At 34.9% G+C, this 17,221-nt stretch overlaps 1 protein-coding gene across 6 annotated transcripts in view; it reads right to left on the minus strand.

Moving 5' to 3' along the window:
* Positions 1-17,221, minus strand: part of TBC1D12 (TBC1 domain family member 12) — a 102,943-nt gene that overhangs the window by 44,192 nt on the left and 41,530 nt on the right. For 4 of the 6 annotated variants that reach the window (XR_012498478.1, XM_019739845.2, XM_019739838.2 and 1 more), the window contains exon 2: positions 15,601-15,724. Coding sequence is in view for 1 of the 6 variants with exons in the window: in XM_019739838.2 (XP_019595397.2) it covers positions 15,601-15,724 (124 nt within the window). In the remaining 5 variants the exon portion in view is untranslated. Of the gene's footprint in view, positions 1-11,279; positions 11,317-14,060; positions 14,080-15,600; positions 15,725-17,221 lie in introns of those variants that run through there. The other 2 variants (XM_019739852.2, XM_019739861.2) reach the window with 2 other exon arrangements.

A 17,221-nucleotide genomic window follows, 5' to 3' on the forward strand; every position in this document is an offset into this window, starting at 1 on the left:
GTTATTGAGAAGTAGCTCAAATACATAAAAATTCATTTAAAAATATAACCAAATAATATCTCATGAGTGAAATTCCTGAAGACATTTTCATTTTCAATCCATATGTAACATGTCATAAACCCCCCATGTTTCTTCTACAGAAGTTTATGAACTAAATATTGATAATTTCATAAGTTTTAAAGAAACTTTACAATGTTAAAAAGCAACTAGAAAAATCATAGTCCAAGGAAATCAGTAAATAATGCTATCTATAGTACACTCACTGTTTGAAAATACCATATCAATATGCTTCACTTTCTGCCAACGAAGTTCAGTTTTAACTGATCTGTTTTATGAGTAGTTGGGAGCTAGTTACCTGCCAAATGTAAAATAAGAAGCATTTAGTTTTTGTTTTAACATATTAATTGTATTTCTATGGGATGCTGTAATGAAGCCTGTTTATTTTTTTTAATTTAATGTATTCTTCATTTTCTACTCAAAATATTCTACCCTAGGAAATATGTTTACTTTATTGGTGTAACTAGAATAGTTGATAAAACCACTGCTAGGGGCAGGCTGGCAAATATCTGTAGGATACTTTATTCTAGCTACTGTAAGAAAATTTGGGGGTGGCCCGTTAGCTCAGTTGTTAAAGCATGGCGCTCTTAACAACAAGGCTGCTGGTTCAATCCTCACATGGGCCACTGTGAGCTGCGCCCTCCACAACTAGACTGAAATAAGTACTTGACTTGGAGCTGATGGGTCCTGGAAAAATACACTAAAAATAAACAAAAGTTTAAAAAAGGATTTGAATCAAATTGGCACTTAATTCTAAGCCTGATCAAAAGATGGTAGGCAAGTGTTGGCATCTCCAAGAGCATAAAGTAGAAAAAATGACTTATAATACTAAGGAAAAACATCTTTTCCCTATATACACATAAAGGGAAAAGATGTTTATCCTCAAAATAATCTCTCAAAAAAGGAGGAAGCACATTTGCTTAACTACATCTCTCATAAATACGGGTGCTTTTTCTCTATTAATTTTGACACAGCAAAGCAGTATTTGGAGAAGATACATTATCTGGAAATTATCTCAATCAGTGCTATAGTTTGAAAGGTCACTTTTTGATCATTGAGGTTTTTCTGTTGTTTGTTGTTAAATTGGGAGTGGGAGAGGAAGAAACTGAACACAAAGTAAGTAAGGGTTCCCAGAGATATAACCATCCAATTGCAAACTGTCATAAAGAGACTTAAACATTAACTAAAAAAACATCATAGTAAGAGACTACGTTGTAGAGATGATAATTTAATACCTATAGGACAAATGAAAGAAAAAATATAATGCATTTGGAAATTTGTGGCTTGAGATGAAACTTCTCATAACAAGATAATACATAGAATTAAAAAGCACTGTATCTCCTGCAACTCGGACAAAAGTGAAAATGATGTGCTGGGGGTTAAAAACTACAAAACTGGTCACAGTAATAATGAACAGATTGATGTCAATGATGTATGCATACAGTTTTGAATAAATAAGCAACAATTTTCAATAAAAAGGCACTTTCTGAATATATATATATGTGTTGACTAAAAAATTCTTCAGAAAGATAGGGCAAATTCCCACTTGGTGGACTGGGTAATTCATACCAACTTACTTGCTGAAAAAAACCTCTGTGATCCCTGACAAAGGGGAAACAAGGTGAGCCTAACGATCACTCACTGTTGTGCATGGAGGCAACTCTAGAAATCAGTACAGGAAGGGGGGACTCAAAGAAAGCCTGGCTGTTAGTTTGGAAAGGCCAAATGGTAGTGGGGGCAGAATTTGTGGGCCAGAGTAGCAGAAAAGAAAGCACTCCATTGAGAAAGAGCTCCAGAAATCTGCATAGGAGTTCTCTTGAGTCTTTAGCTGAATACTAATCTCCACATGTGCAAGGCAAAACACTACAAAGCGGGACAAAAAACAACTTCTAGGGAAAAAACAATTGCTGGAGAGTAGTAAGCAAAAACAGTTCCCAGAACTCACTCAGGGCTGAGAAGTATTCACATTCCCACAAACCATAATGGAAAGTCATCACCAAATACACAGGACATTTAGGAAATACCTGAATATTCAGACTCATCTGAAATTGTGCCAAGACAGAAGATAATCTTTAAAATGCTGAAAGAAAAAAATGCAGGGAAAAAACCCTGCTGACTTGGAATCCTATGCAAAGAAAAAATAGCTTTCAAAAATGAAAGCACAATAAAAATTGTTTTCAACTAAACAAAAACCAAATCTGTTGTCAGTAGACCTGCACTATAAGGTATTTTAAAGGAAAATTTTCAGGGAGAAAGAATATATCACATGAAAACATGAATCTACACGAAGAAATGAAAAGCATCAAAAATAGTAAATATGGATAAATATAAAAAACATTTTAGAAAACACAAAAATAAAAGACAAAAATATAAAAGTCATTTTTAAAAATTTTAAAGGATATCTGACGACCTAAAGTAAAAATAATACCAATGTATTGAGAGAATTACAATACCAAAATCGGAAGGGAGAGAATGGCAGTACACAATTGTAAGGTTATTACATTGCAAAGTGGTATAACACTGAGGGTAGATTGTGATAAATTAAAGATAAATACATAAGCCCTACAGCAGTGGTTCTCAACAGTGTCCCAGAGATGCTTTCATGGAGTCTGCAAATTCAAAATTATACTCATAATAGTGCTAATAGTTTGTCAACATTAGCCTTAATGGTGCTAAAGCAATGTTGAATAAAACTGCTGGTGCTCTAGCACAAATCAGAGTAATGACATCAAAATATACTGCTAATCACTGCATTCTTTGTGACTGCATTCTATGTGTTCACAATTTAAAAAGGAGGGGAGGCAGTTTCACTTAAGAATGTCTACGATGAGGTGCCAGCCCGGTGGCTCAGGCGGTTGGAACTCTGAGCTCCTAACGCCGAAGACTGCTGGTTCGATTCCCACATGGACCAGTGGGCTCTCAACCACAAGGTTGCCGGTTCGACTCCATCATGGGATGGTGGACTGTGCCCCCTGCAACTGAACCTGGAGCTGAGCTACACCCTCCACAACTAAGATTGAAAGGACAACAACTTGACTTGGAAAAAGTCCTGGAAGTACACACTGTTCCCCAATAAAGTCCTGTTCCCCTTCCCCAATAAAATCTTTAAAAAAAAAAAAAAGGGATATTGGTGGAAAAACTGGTAAAATCCAAATGAAGTTTGGAGTTTAGTTAATAGTAATATACCAGTGTTGGTTTCTTAGTTTTGATAAATGTCCAGAGTAGAAAGATGTTAACATCGGGATAAATGAGTGAAGAGTATAAAGGAACACTGTATTTTCTTTTCAAACTTTTTGTAAATCTCAAGTTATTACAGCAACTCTTTGAGGTCCTTAATAAAAAGTTCATTAAAACAAACAAAAAATGATGAAGTGAGCCAATGCTTTAAAGGAAAGCAACTGTAAGTAATTGTTGCCAATAATAAAAGTCAATCTTTCAAGTGAAAATTAAATTCTGCAAAACTTGTAAAAGCCACCATCAGTTCGACCATAAGTTTCTAATACTTAAATTTTTCACATGAAATCAGTGGTGACATTACTGAAAGTTTTTGATATTATATACTGAAATGTTACAAAATTTGGATGATGTGCATAATATGGTGAACCACTATTTTCCCAATGATCAATGCAAGATATTACAAAACCAGGTAAGGCTAAAAACATTCATTCGAAGTGCAAGATTTTAATATAGCAGTTATATGATTTCAGATTCCACAGTATTACTTACCTTTAAGAAACTACCACTTGATGAGTTTTGAAATGGTATCAAAGAAGAATATCCACAATTATCTGAAAAGTCTATTAAAATGTCTCCTCTTTACTCTCTACATACTATCTTTGTAAGGCCAGATATTCTTCACATACTTAAACTAAAACAATATATAGCAAGAAATTGAATGCAGTAGTAGATATGACAATCTAGCCTTCTATCATTAAGCCAAACATTAAGGAGATATGCAAAAATGTAAAACAATGCCACTCTTCCCACTGTTTTTTTAATAGTTCTTTAAATAAAGTGTTACTTATATTAACATGTAATGACTTGATTATTGTTATTTTTTAATGCATTAATAAATACTTAAACATTTCAGTTTTATTTGGGGGTTAGCAATGACTGATAATCACCATAAACAAAAACTCTTTGAGGTCCTTAATAACTACGAATTCAAAGGAGTTGTGAAACTAAAATGTTTGAGAACTGTTGACCAAGAGCAACCACTGAAAAGTGAAAACAAAGGTATATTTAATAAGCTAACAGTGGAGATAAAATGGAGTACTAAAAATACTAACTTAATCCAAAAGAAGGTGGGAAAAGAAAAAAAAACAAAACCAAGACCAGATGGGCCAATTTGAAAAGAAATAGGAAAAGGGTAAATTTAAACCAGTCCATATTAACAATGGCATTAAGTGACACTCCCTTTACAAAGCAGATCAGACTGCATCAAAAGACTCAAATGCTATATACAAGAAACCCATTTTAAATATAAAGACCAACAAAAAGTAACAAGATGAAAAACAGATACCATGCAAACACTAATGGAAAGTAAACTGCAGTGGCTAAATGAAAGTCAGACAAAAACTTCATAATAAGAATTATTACCAGAGCAAAAAAGATACGACATTTAATAGTAAAGAAGGCAATTCATCAAGACATAAAAACAAAGCTTCCAAACACATGGAGCAAAAGGAGAAAAAGCCAAATAGATTATGGTGGAGAATTTATTACTTCTCTGTAAGTAATTAATAAAACAAGTAGACAGAAAATCAGCAAACTTATACAAAACTTGAACAACACTATCATTTAACATAACCTAACTGACATTTACAAAACACGCACCCAACATCTGCAGAATACACAGTCTTTTCAAGAGCACCTGGCTCAAATGGGTTCCCTATTAAATTCTACCAACAGTTAAGGAAGAAATGATACCAATTTTCTATAATCTCTTTCAGAAAACAGAAGCAGAGGGAATACTTCCTAATTTAATCTCTGAGGCCAGCATTACCCTAATATCCAAATAGGCAAAGACATTACAAAAAAAAAACACTATAGACCAATATCTCATATGAACACAGATGCAAATAACCTCGATGAAATATGTTAGCAAGTTGAATCCAACAATGTATAAAAAGAATTATACCATGTGATCAAGGGGGATTTATCCCAGGTATGCAAGGCTGGCTCAACATGTGAAAATCAATTAATGTGATCCATCACATCAATCGGCTAAAGGAGAAAAATCACATGATCATATTAATAGACACAGAAAGAGCTTTTGACAAAATTCAATACCGATTTAGGACAAAAATTCTCACTAACTAGGAATAGAAGGGTACTTTCTCAACTTGATAAAGAACATCTACAAAAAACCTGTAGCTAATATCATATCTAATGGTGAAAAACTTGAAGCTCTCTTGCTTAGATCAAGAACAAGGCAGGGATGTGCCCTCCCACCACTGCTTGCTAACATCATATAAGAAATCCTAGATAATGCAATAAGACAAGAAAAGGAAATTAAAGGTATACTGACTGGGAAGGAAGAAATAAAACTGTCTTTGTTTACAGATGCCATGATCATCTATGTAGAAACTCTGAAAGAACAGACAAAAAAACTCCTGGAACTAATAAGCAATTATAGCAAGGTTGCAGGATACAAGGAAAATTAATTACTTTCCTATACACCATCAATGAACAAAATGGAATTTGAAATTTAAAACACATCAACATGCACATTAGCCTCCAAAGAATGAAATTCTTGAGTATAAGTCTAACAAAATGTGTACAAGATCTACATGAAGAAAACTATAAAATTCTAATGAAAGGTAGCAAAGAAGAACTAAATAAATGGAGAACTATTCCATGTTCCTGGATAGAAATAGTACTGCCAAGATGTCAGTTCTTCCCAACTTAATCTATAGATTCAACACAATCTCAACCAAAATCCCAGCAAGTTACTTTGTGGATATTGACAAAGTGACTCTAAAGTTTGTATGTAGAGGCAAAAGACCCAGAATAGCAAACAATATTGAAGGAAAAGAATAACATTGGAGGACCAATACTACCCGACTTCAAGGCTTACTATAAAGATACAGTAATCGAGACAGCATGGTATTGACAAAAGAATAGACAAATAGATCAATGGAACAGACAGCACTGAAATAGACCCACATAAATATAGTCAACTGATCTTTTGCAAAAGAGCAAAGGCAAAACAATGCAGCTAAGACAGTCTTTTCAACAAATGGTGATGAATAACAACATCCACATGCAGGAAAAAAAAATAAAGAATCTAAACACAGACCTTACACTCTTCATGAAAATTAACTCAACAGACCTAAACGTAAAACAGAAAACTATAAAACTCTTAGAAGATAGAAGAAAACCTAGGTGACCCTGGGTATGATGATAACTTTACTTAGATATAACACCAACGGCATGATTCATGAAATAAATAATTGAAAAGTAGGACTTTATTAAAATTAAAAACTGCTCTGTGAAAGACCGTCAAGAGAATGAAAAGACAAGTCACAAACTGAGAGGAAATATTTGCAAGAGACATTTGATAAAAGACTGTTATAAAAATATACAGAGAACTCTTAAGTCTATTGAGTTGTTCTTACTGTTATAAGACAATGAACAACCCAATTAAAATATGGCAAAAGATCTGAAGAGACATCTCACTAAAGATAAAAATGGCAAGTAAACATATGAAACATATGAAAAGATGTTCTGAACTTTGTATGTTAATAAGGAATTGCAAATTTAAACAATGAGATACCACTACATATCTATTACAATGGTCAAAATCCCAAATACTGACAACACCAAATGCTAGTGAGCATGTGAAACAACAGGAACTCTTCATTCACTGCTAGTCGGGATGCAAAATGGTACAGCCATTTTGGAAAACAGTTTGGCTGTTTCTTACCAAACTAAACATGCTATTATCATACAATCCAGCAATCAGGATCCTTGGTATTTACCCAAATGAAATGAAAACTTATATCCATGAGAAAACCTGCACACAGATATTTATAACAGATTTATTCATTATTGCCATAACTTGGAAGCAACCAAGATGTACTTCAGGATGTGAATGGATAAACAAACTATGGTACATCCAGACAATAAAATATTATTCAACACTAACTAAAAAGAAATGAGCTTTAGGGTTTGCCGGTCAGCTCAGTTGGTTAGAATGTGGTGCTGGCAGCACCAAGGTTGCCGGTTCAATCCCCGCATGGACCACTGTGAGCTGCGCCCTCCTTGAAAACAACAACAAAACAAAACAATGAGCTTTCAAGCCATAAAAGACAAGAAGGAAACTGAAATGTGTATTGCAAAGTGAAAGAAGCCAATCTGAAAAGGCTGCATACTGTTTAATTCTAACTATATGACATTCTGAAAAAGGTAAGACTATGGATCCAGTAAAAAGATAACTGGTTGCGAGGGATTAGGGGGGTAGAGAAGGATGAACAGCAGAACAGAAAGGATTTTTAGGGGAATGAAATTATTCTGTATGATACTATAATGGGGGATACATGTCATTCATTATATATTTGTCCAACTCATAGGATGTACAGCACAAAGAGTGAACCCCTAATGTAAATTATGGACTTTCGGTGATGATGATGTGTCATTGACTGTAACAAATGCACCACACTGTGGTGCAGGATGTCAACAGTGGAGGACGTTGTGCGTATGTGGGGATAAGGGGTGTATAGAAACTCTCTGTACCTTCTGCTGAATTTTGCTGTGAATCCAGAACTGCTCTAAAAAATAAAGTTTATTAATTTAAAAACACATATGCAAATTAAATCCAACATACAAAATGGACAATACATAACTGTGACTAACTGGAGTTTATCTCAGGAATGCGAAGTTGGTTTTAACACTTTTACAACTTAATAAGAAAAATGGCCAAAACAGACTGCATCTGAGTTTTGCCTCTTCTGGATGGATGAAAAACTAGACAACTAGCGTCACCAGGCACCTAAGAGACATAAATTCAAATCTCTGAAGGATGGCATCACCTAGCCTTCAAATTGTTTTCTATATATGATGTTTCAAATATTATATCCAGCACCCAACAAAGATAACTAGGCACATACAGGGATAAAACAGCATCTGCTAATAAAATCTAGCAGTAATAATATTCAATACAAACAGACCTATAAATTTCCAGACATTGGAATTATCAGACAGGCTAAGAAACAACTATAAGGCCAAGCTTGGAATTTCAGCAGGAAACTATAAACCGTAAAAAGTGATACAGCAAATTTGAAAAAGAACCAACTAGAAACAAGAATTGAAAAACACAAAATTGACATTAAGACTCAATGTATGTGGCCAAAGGATCTGTATCCTTAACATGTCCTAGGTAATCCACGATGTTTGGGAACCAGAATCATAGACTATTACAACAAATCTTAAGGTTCTCATTTGCAATTTTCTAATTTAGCTTCTATAATGCCTCCAAAATTACTTTCCTAATACATGAATTTGGTGTCTGAGTACCTTATTTTACAGTTTTTTTTATAAAACCCAACTCTACCCTTGTGGCTAATGACCCATCACCATCTACCCTACAGTCAATATACTGGCCTACTAAACAAGTCTTGTGCATTCTTGGATTGCTCATTCAATTTCTTCTTTCTGGAATGACTTTCCCCATCTTGTCTACTGGTGAACTCATGCTAGTACACTTCAGAACATACCTCATATGTCATATCTGAGAAGAATTAATAACTCATCTGTACTCTCATACTTTGTTCACAATTCAACTATAGTACTTACCACATTAGATTAAAATTATGTATGAACCTCTCCGCCTCCCCTTCTCTCTCTCTCTCTCACACTCACATGCATAAACACACACACACACACACACACACACACACACACACACGGAAATAATTCAAAGGCGAGGACGCATTTATTTATATTCCAAGAACCATGACTATTGTATCATACACAATAAATGTATGTTGAATAAAGCACACATTCATTGAAATGAAAGCCAGACAATCTTAGAGAAGAATCTAGAAGTATTCAAAAATTTTGTCCTTCAATTTCTGCTAGAGAAAAGGCTTCGAGTTTGCTAACATGAATTCATGCAATAAGTTGGTGGCAGAATGATATTCTACTATGAGTATACTCCGATGCCTTGGGCTCTGCAGATAAAGGGATCTACCAGAAAGGTATACTAGGAGGGCAATGTGAGAAAAGATCAGACTATGGATTCAAAGGGAAGATGCCAGGAGTTTTTAATAGCTTCTTAAAGTAAAATATGGGAACTGGGGATAGTGAAGAATAGAATAGGAGCTTCTCTTCCAAAGAATATGAAAACCAAAATAGCGTGGGCGGGGGAGAGGGAGAGGGAGAGGGAGAGGGAGAGGGAGAGGGAGAGGGAGAGGGGGAGAGAGAGAGAGAGAGAGAGAGAGAGAGAGAGAGAGAGAGAGAGAGAGAGAGACCTGACTTTTAGATTCAGTGGACAGTAAACACTTCTCCTAAAGGGGTTAATGTTAAACCCACAATCAGTAAGTAAACCTTCATGTTTCTATATGCTGTGAACAGTTTATAGAGAGCCAGATTAATTTCAGAAATGAAAGAAGATGCCCATGTGGACATCTTTACCATCTCAAGACCGTTTCTGCTCAAGATAAAGAGGCTCTCTTACACAACTTGATCCAAGAGCCATGGAAACCATCATGCTTGAAGTAGAGAAGGTTAAGATGAGTCTAATGCCATTACTAATCCTAAATTTTATTCCAGAATCTGTGAATTAGGAGAGATAAAAACCCATCCCATAATTCAAGCTTAATTGAAACCTTGGGGAAAAACATTTCATCACCCTCTGGCATATTGGGGTGCTTTAGTAATTAGTAAACTTTATGTTGGCAAAGTTATTAGCACAATTTTGTTTAGCCTAATTTGAAGCCTAACATAATATACAAGTCTGACACAAAGATAAAATGAATACAACTTTTAATATAACTTTGATACTCAAACTGTATTTATGGAATCAAATAACGAGCAGTCAGAGTATTTTCAAACTGCAACCCATTTCTAAGTTTGTCTCTGATCACAGGAAAAAGTGTCCCCCCAAATCCTACCCAGCTCAATTTGATAACTTTTTGTTTTCATTCTTTTAGTTTTCTTTAGCTAAGCTTCTCTCTTCAGGCTCATTCCTCTTCCCTCTCCCAGAAGCTCAGGCCCAGAGCTCAGGCATAGGGCCCTCAATCTTCAGACCACACAGATTAACTTACAAAATCAATTTAGTCTCACATAGGAAAAATATAATAATTTATCATTAACTATAAATAAAGAAGACACATGCATCTGGAAAAGGAGTTACTCACTACCTTTTCAAGGTGACAATACATTAGGTAAATACAGATGAAAATAAAACATGCGAGGGTGTTAACAATTTTAAAGACTTTTCAAAAATAAATTCTGAACATAGTCCAGCCCCTCCACAATTTAACAATGAAGGAGGTAGTTAATTTTTGCAGTACTCACCAAAGGTATCTATATTTAAGCATAATTAAAGCAAATGAAATGTTCTCACATGTTTTAATGCTACACATACTAATAAAGTTAGTAATAAAAAAATTAAGCTCTAACACTTTCAAAATGTTGTATATTTAGCTATCGCTCACAAAGCACATGTATTCTAGTCCTTTCCATGTTATTATTCCTGCAATAAAAAATTTCAAAAGCAAAGGCTTAAACTGAGGAGAGTGACCTATTCTACTTTTAGACAATTTGAAGTGCTGAGATAAAAGAAATCAGTAATTGTTTTAAAACTTTCTTTCTTGCCTGTCAAAAGTTATGTGAAAGTGATTCAACCACTCAATGAAAACTTCACTCAGAAAAAAGCATGAGCGATGAAAAGCCTGAAAACTTATCTATGTACTACAAACTCATTTTCTCATTCAAGATGCCAAGATAAAAACAGTGCCTAGCAAAAAAAGATTATTTTCTACTAAAAGATTGTCAGTTTGACATAACTAGGATATATTCAATCTAATATGCAATTATACATAATATGGCTCATTTGTAATCATTCTCACTTGCAGTTTGGAGGTCATAAGACAAACTATGTAGCTCCATTCCAGCTTCGGCCTTAATTTAGAAAAACAAAAACTTAGGTCAATTGACCTACAATATAACTGAAATACTATTGATAATTAATAGATGCAATTTTTAACATGGCTCACCAACTGGTTCAAAAGGCCACAAGCAGGAATTTCACACCTGCAAGAGAACACATGTGATAATCTTCATAAAATAATAATATGAATATGCATGTGATTTGGGAATTGTCGAATTAAATGTCAAACTTGAATCAGTTTCACCTTGCTCTTCTCCTAATATGATTTTTATGGTTCTTATTGTTAACATGGAGAGCACTAATATTGATCAGACCCTAAAAAAATTTACTATAAGAGTCAAATAAAAAAAAAATTTAACCTACAATTAATTACCTTTCCCTTATGAACTTCATGTATCTCTGAAAAGTTATAGGTGTAAAACATGTAAAGTTAAGTAAGGCAAAACAAAAAATACACATACACATATAAACGGTGGCATTTTGTTTTTGAAAAAATATATAGAAAAATATATGTAACGATATATATGTAAAAATAATAAAAGCGTAAAAATAATTACGTTTTCCACACAAAAAGAAAAATTTTAAAGGCCTAAGAATGTGGAGGTAAAGTAAAATGAGACATATCTTCCTATAATGTTTTATATTTTACAAACAGTATGTAACCTTGCTTTCCTATATAGTTACGTTATAATCTTATAGATGTCTTTCCACTAAAAAAAGAAAAATTCTGGGGCCGGCCTTATGGCTCAGGCGGTTGGAGCTCCGTGCTCCTAACTGTGAAGGCTGCCAGTTCAATTCCCACATGGGACAGTGGGCTCTCAACCACAAGGTTGCTGGTTCAACTCCTGGAGTCCCGCAAGGGATGATGGGCAGAGCCCCCTGCAACTAAGATTGAATACGGCACCTTGAGCTGAGCTTCCGCTGAGTTCCTGGATGGCTCAGTTGGCTGGAGCGCAGGCTCTCAACCACAAGGTTGCCGGTTCGACTCCTGCAAGGGATGGTGGGCTGTGCCCCCTGCAACTAAGATTGAACACGGCACCGTGAGCTGAGCTGCCGCTGAGCTCCCAAATGGCTCAGTTGGTTGGAGCGCATCCTCTCAACCACAAGGTTGCCAGTTCGACTCCCGTAAGGGATGGTGGGCTGTGCCCCCTGCAACTAACAACAGCAACTGGACCTGGAGCTGAGCTGCGCCCTCCACAACTAAGACTGAAAGGACAACAACTTGAAGCTGAACGGCACCCTCCACAACTAAGATTGAAAGGACAATAACTTGACTTGGAGAAAAGGCCTGGAAGTACACACTAAGTTCCCCAATAAAGTCCTGTTCCCCTTCCCTAATTAAATCTTAAAAAAAAAATAAAAAAAAATTCTGGCCCAATAACATAATTTTACTCATACTTAAGAATATGTCAACTCCTTTCTCAATATCTGCTGTTAAAAAAATAATAATCCGGGGACGGCCCGGTGGCGCAGGAGGTTGGAGCTCCGTGCTCCTAACTCCGAAGGCTGCCGGTTCGATTCCCACATGGACCAAGGGGCTCTCAACCACAAGGTTGCCGGTTCAACTCCTGAACTCCCGCAAGGGATGGTGGGCTGTGCCCCCTGCAACTAGCAATAGCAACTGGACCTGGAGCTGAGCTGCGGCCTCCACAACTAAGACTGAAAGGACAACAACTTGAAGCTGAATGGCACCTTCCACAACTAAGATTGAAAGGACAACTTGACTTGGAAAAAAGTCCTGGAAGCACACACTGTTCCCCAATAAAGTCCTGTTCACCCTCCCCAATAAAATCTTTTAAAATAATAATGATAATAATAATCCTATGAAATAATACTGCTATTCTAAACTCCTAATAAATCTTACTGCTTTGCCACTCAGAAAGTAAGGCACCTTTACAAAGCTCAAAGGAATTTATTTTTCCTTAGTACTTTTTGTACTGTTCACTTTTTCAGGCAGTTTTACACTGGAATTACTAGCTACCTTCATTTTCTACAGCTTTAATATCTTAAGACCCTACCCTAAAACATGGCAGATGTGTCCTAACATTCTTCATGACTGGTAGTATCTTCATTTTTGATTTCTGATCCCAAACACCTAACAGCTACTTGAAAGGAGTATGTGGTAAAGGATACAGTTTTATATTCATAATGCTGTACAGAGTTTAAAAGTCAGGGTTGTGAAAACTTGTCTTCAGGTGGGAACAGAAACACAAAGTTGTAAATTTACTATTACTAATAAAAGATTATCAAGACCACCTTGAAAATGACAACTGCAGGGAAGAGGACAAATGGGGAGTAGAGAGCACACACAGAAATAAGAAAAGAGAAAGCAGAAAGGGAGTGGCAGAAATATGTCCTTATCTTGATGAGAGAGAGACATATTTTGAGGGTGGAAAAGGGTCAGAAGAACAATGACTTCACTATACATCACATCTCCCAGTATGCAAAAAGAACCATGAAAAAGGCACCAAAATACATACTAGTACCTCCACACAACTGGAAAGCTCAAAAATTAAATGCAGTATCTGGAAAAACCACCATCTATAAAAGGCCAGAGAGAAGGCTGCAGAGGACAGCAACTGTATTTCAACTCCACTCCTGCTTCCTATATGAAAATAAGAGTTGTTCTTTTCCTGACTAGGCATTAAATTTTCACACAATATATATAGAAAAACAGAGAGAATGTGGCTTTCTAAAAACAAAAAGAGCCGTTTAAAGGCATACAGCAAATCAATAAACAGATAATTATCCACCCAGTAATTTATTTAGACATCTATGGTAAAAAAACAAAAACAAAAAACGTTGCATAATGTTAGTTTACATAAAGATATTAAGGTATATGCACATGCATATTTAACGTCAACTACCATAAAATAGGAATACAAACCTTCAATAGCAAGACCACTGTTTTGCCTCTAGAGGGCGAACTTGGTCTTCTGGAAAACTCTAGATAAAAGAGGTTACTTTCAGACTTTACCCAAAAAAAGTTAAAATTTAAGATGTCGAGATAGCAAAGATTCCCGAACTTTCTTGGTTAACAGTGTCCTTAGTGTCTCAGTAATTTTTTTCATGGTGCCCCAATGCAAAACTTGTTTAATAAAAATACCTAATTGTTCTGTTTAATAATTACAGTAATTATGTCCAGTAATTTAATAGGATTCATGTCCTAACCATTGGTCGCCATCTGGAAAAACAATACACATAAATTGAAAGAAAAAGTTCTATTTCATTCTTAAATAGCATTCAATTACTAATTGTACAGTATGACTACTGTGCACCGTACAACTTCACAAAACTTGAAATCAGATTGGACACTATCACCCTCATTTCCTGTTCCACATTCTGATTTCTATCAAAGCAACCTCAGGAAAACCAGATTTACTAAGATATGCCACAGAAAAGAATACAGTGCCATTTAATGTTGAAATTGCATCCTACCGCAAGCTAACATCCGTATGCCAAAGAAGCCTATCCCTGCGTTTGCCATGGTTCCCCTGTGCATTGGCTGCAGCACATGGGGTGCCTGGGGACACACCTTGGAAATAAGCATAGTTTTAAGTTCCAGCAACTATTTACACTAGTCAATACTTCAATTACTTGTAAATAAAACTAACTAATAAAATTAACAAATGTTTTTAAAGATCTAAAAATTATTTTCTTATATTACTTGAGAAACCAATTTCTCTTTTGAGTAGTAAAAGGAACACTATTAAATGCTGGCTGTGTTAAATCTGATAAACTACAACAGGGAAGGAGAGAAATAGGAAATTGCTTATATATCTCCTGAGCAACAACTTAACTAAAAAATGCTACAAACTGATCCAGTCTCACTGCTTTCTAGTCTCACTGATTTCCTAGTACTGAGGAGCTATAAGTTCAGAAGTCAGAAGACCTAAAATTCTTAAGAACTTAATAATATAAATATTAATACAGATATTAAAAGGATTGGCTACTAAATTACTAGAAACATTATATACCCACCCATCTCACAAAGTCCTTGGTTAGGCAGAACACCGGAAAAGTAACAAAGAAAGAATTCAACCTCAAAATCTACTCAGTTTTTTCTTTTTACTATTTTGTAAGTTCACAACTACCTATATCCATAAAATCTGTGCCATCAGCAAACACTACCATATTCAATTAGAAGCATGTGACAGAGTAGTTAGCTAACAACAACAAAAACACTACTTAAGGAATAACTAGGAAACAAAAAATCAATGTTCTATTACTTTAAAGAATTTTCACAATCACAAAAGACATCCGAAACCGTGTCATGTTTTAAAAATATATATTCAAATTACCACAAATATCTATAATCCCCAAATTTTATATGTAGAAAAATACAAATGAAAGCAAAATATGGTTAATTATCAAGAAAAGAATATCTGAAAAGCTAAGACAAACCACATAGCTCTATTAGTACCTACCTGCTGAATAATTTTGGAAGTTTTCTGAAGATTCTCTCTGGGAGGCACTTTACCAAATAATTTCCAACCAGGAGCACTATGCACAACTGATTTGAGTTCCTTCGTCCTTTTTGGAAAAAGGTTTCTGAAACACAGAAAAGTTATATGAATTGTGTTTTTGGTAACCAGGGAAATACTTAATAATAATTTCTAAAGTATTTTTATTCCGAAGACAAAAAATACTTTCACATAAAACAATTTCTACTACTTATACTACTATTAGACAAACAAGAGTCAATGAAGTATACCTGGCTATATAGAAATAGGGGAAGAATCAACAGAGACATTAGAGAGATAAGCAAATTGGGAAGAAAATGACAGCTGTAAGTAAAATGTAAATATTTGCTTTTAATCAGCTACAAAGTAACTAGAATTAACTATCCAAGCACTTGACAATAAAAGTCAAGAATGTGAGAACAAAAAAGTTGAAGAGAACCTGTATAAAATATGTAAAGGATTAAGAAATACAATATTTTGTGAAAATACTATTTATTTTCAGTAATGTTATTGTTTGTAATAAAATGGTATCCACTGATCCTCCATTACTCTAATATATATATACATAAATTACATAGTTTTTTCTAGGACATGTACAAAAAAGCTTATTGCGAGAGTCAACATATAACTAAGGAAGAAAGTGTCTATCACTGAAAATCTAAAAAAAACCTACACACAGATCAAGGACTTTATCCATTATCTCCATGCCCATAACAACCAATCAAGATACAGACTTGGAACAGTAGCTTTCATACTAACAACTAGCTCTTGGGGTGGGGTGAGGAGTTCCAAAAGGAACAACCAGTTTGTTTGTTTTCCTAGAGCTACCACCAACTCGAATCACTGACCAGAATCAGATCTTTAAACACAACCTTAATTGTTTCAAATCCAAAAACCCATAAATGGCTTGTCTCCTTACAATGTACGAACAAGATTGTGCTAATAAGGGGGAAAAATGGCATTTCATTCTCTATATTAGAAATGCAAAGTTGCATATATAATTAATTAAAGCAGGGTAACCATAAACTAGAAGGAGATAAGCATTTTTTTTTTCAAATTCAGTAAAACACAGCTTCAAATAACATGACCTGGCTGAGAAAACAGACAAAGCAGCAGAACGAGGAGACCACAAGTGTAAGATGGTTATACTCAAGGAGAGTAATAACCATAGATCAGAAAATTCTCCATGTGCAGAGTTTTTTTCAAGGCACTTTTCTGGGGTGATTATGTCTTTGTACCTTTATCTATAATTAGATATTGTAATTCCTACCAAACACATTCTTATATGAAAAACTAGAGGCTATACACATTAATACTGTATATCAGAACTGTGTAAATTACAAAACTCTAAATCACAGCCAAAATGCCAAATATACATGAATCTTTCAGTCAAGACTGTTAGAAATGACCTTGCATCACAAGAAAACCTGTTAAGGCATGTATGTGTTTCAGTGTAAAATTAATTTATAAGGATATTTTAGACTTCCAAAATTAAAGTCAAGGAATACTAACTTCTTAAACCAAACAAAAGTAGGTCTTTCAATGGATGTAGTTTCTGAAGAATCTTGCTATGACTGGCAGAGAT

The sequence above is a fragment of the Rhinolophus sinicus genome, linkage group LG07 (assembly GCF_036562045.2).
Source record: "Rhinolophus sinicus isolate RSC01 linkage group LG07, ASM3656204v1, whole genome shotgun sequence".
Classification (NCBI taxonomy): domain Eukaryota; kingdom Metazoa; phylum Chordata; class Mammalia; order Chiroptera; family Rhinolophidae; genus Rhinolophus; species Rhinolophus sinicus.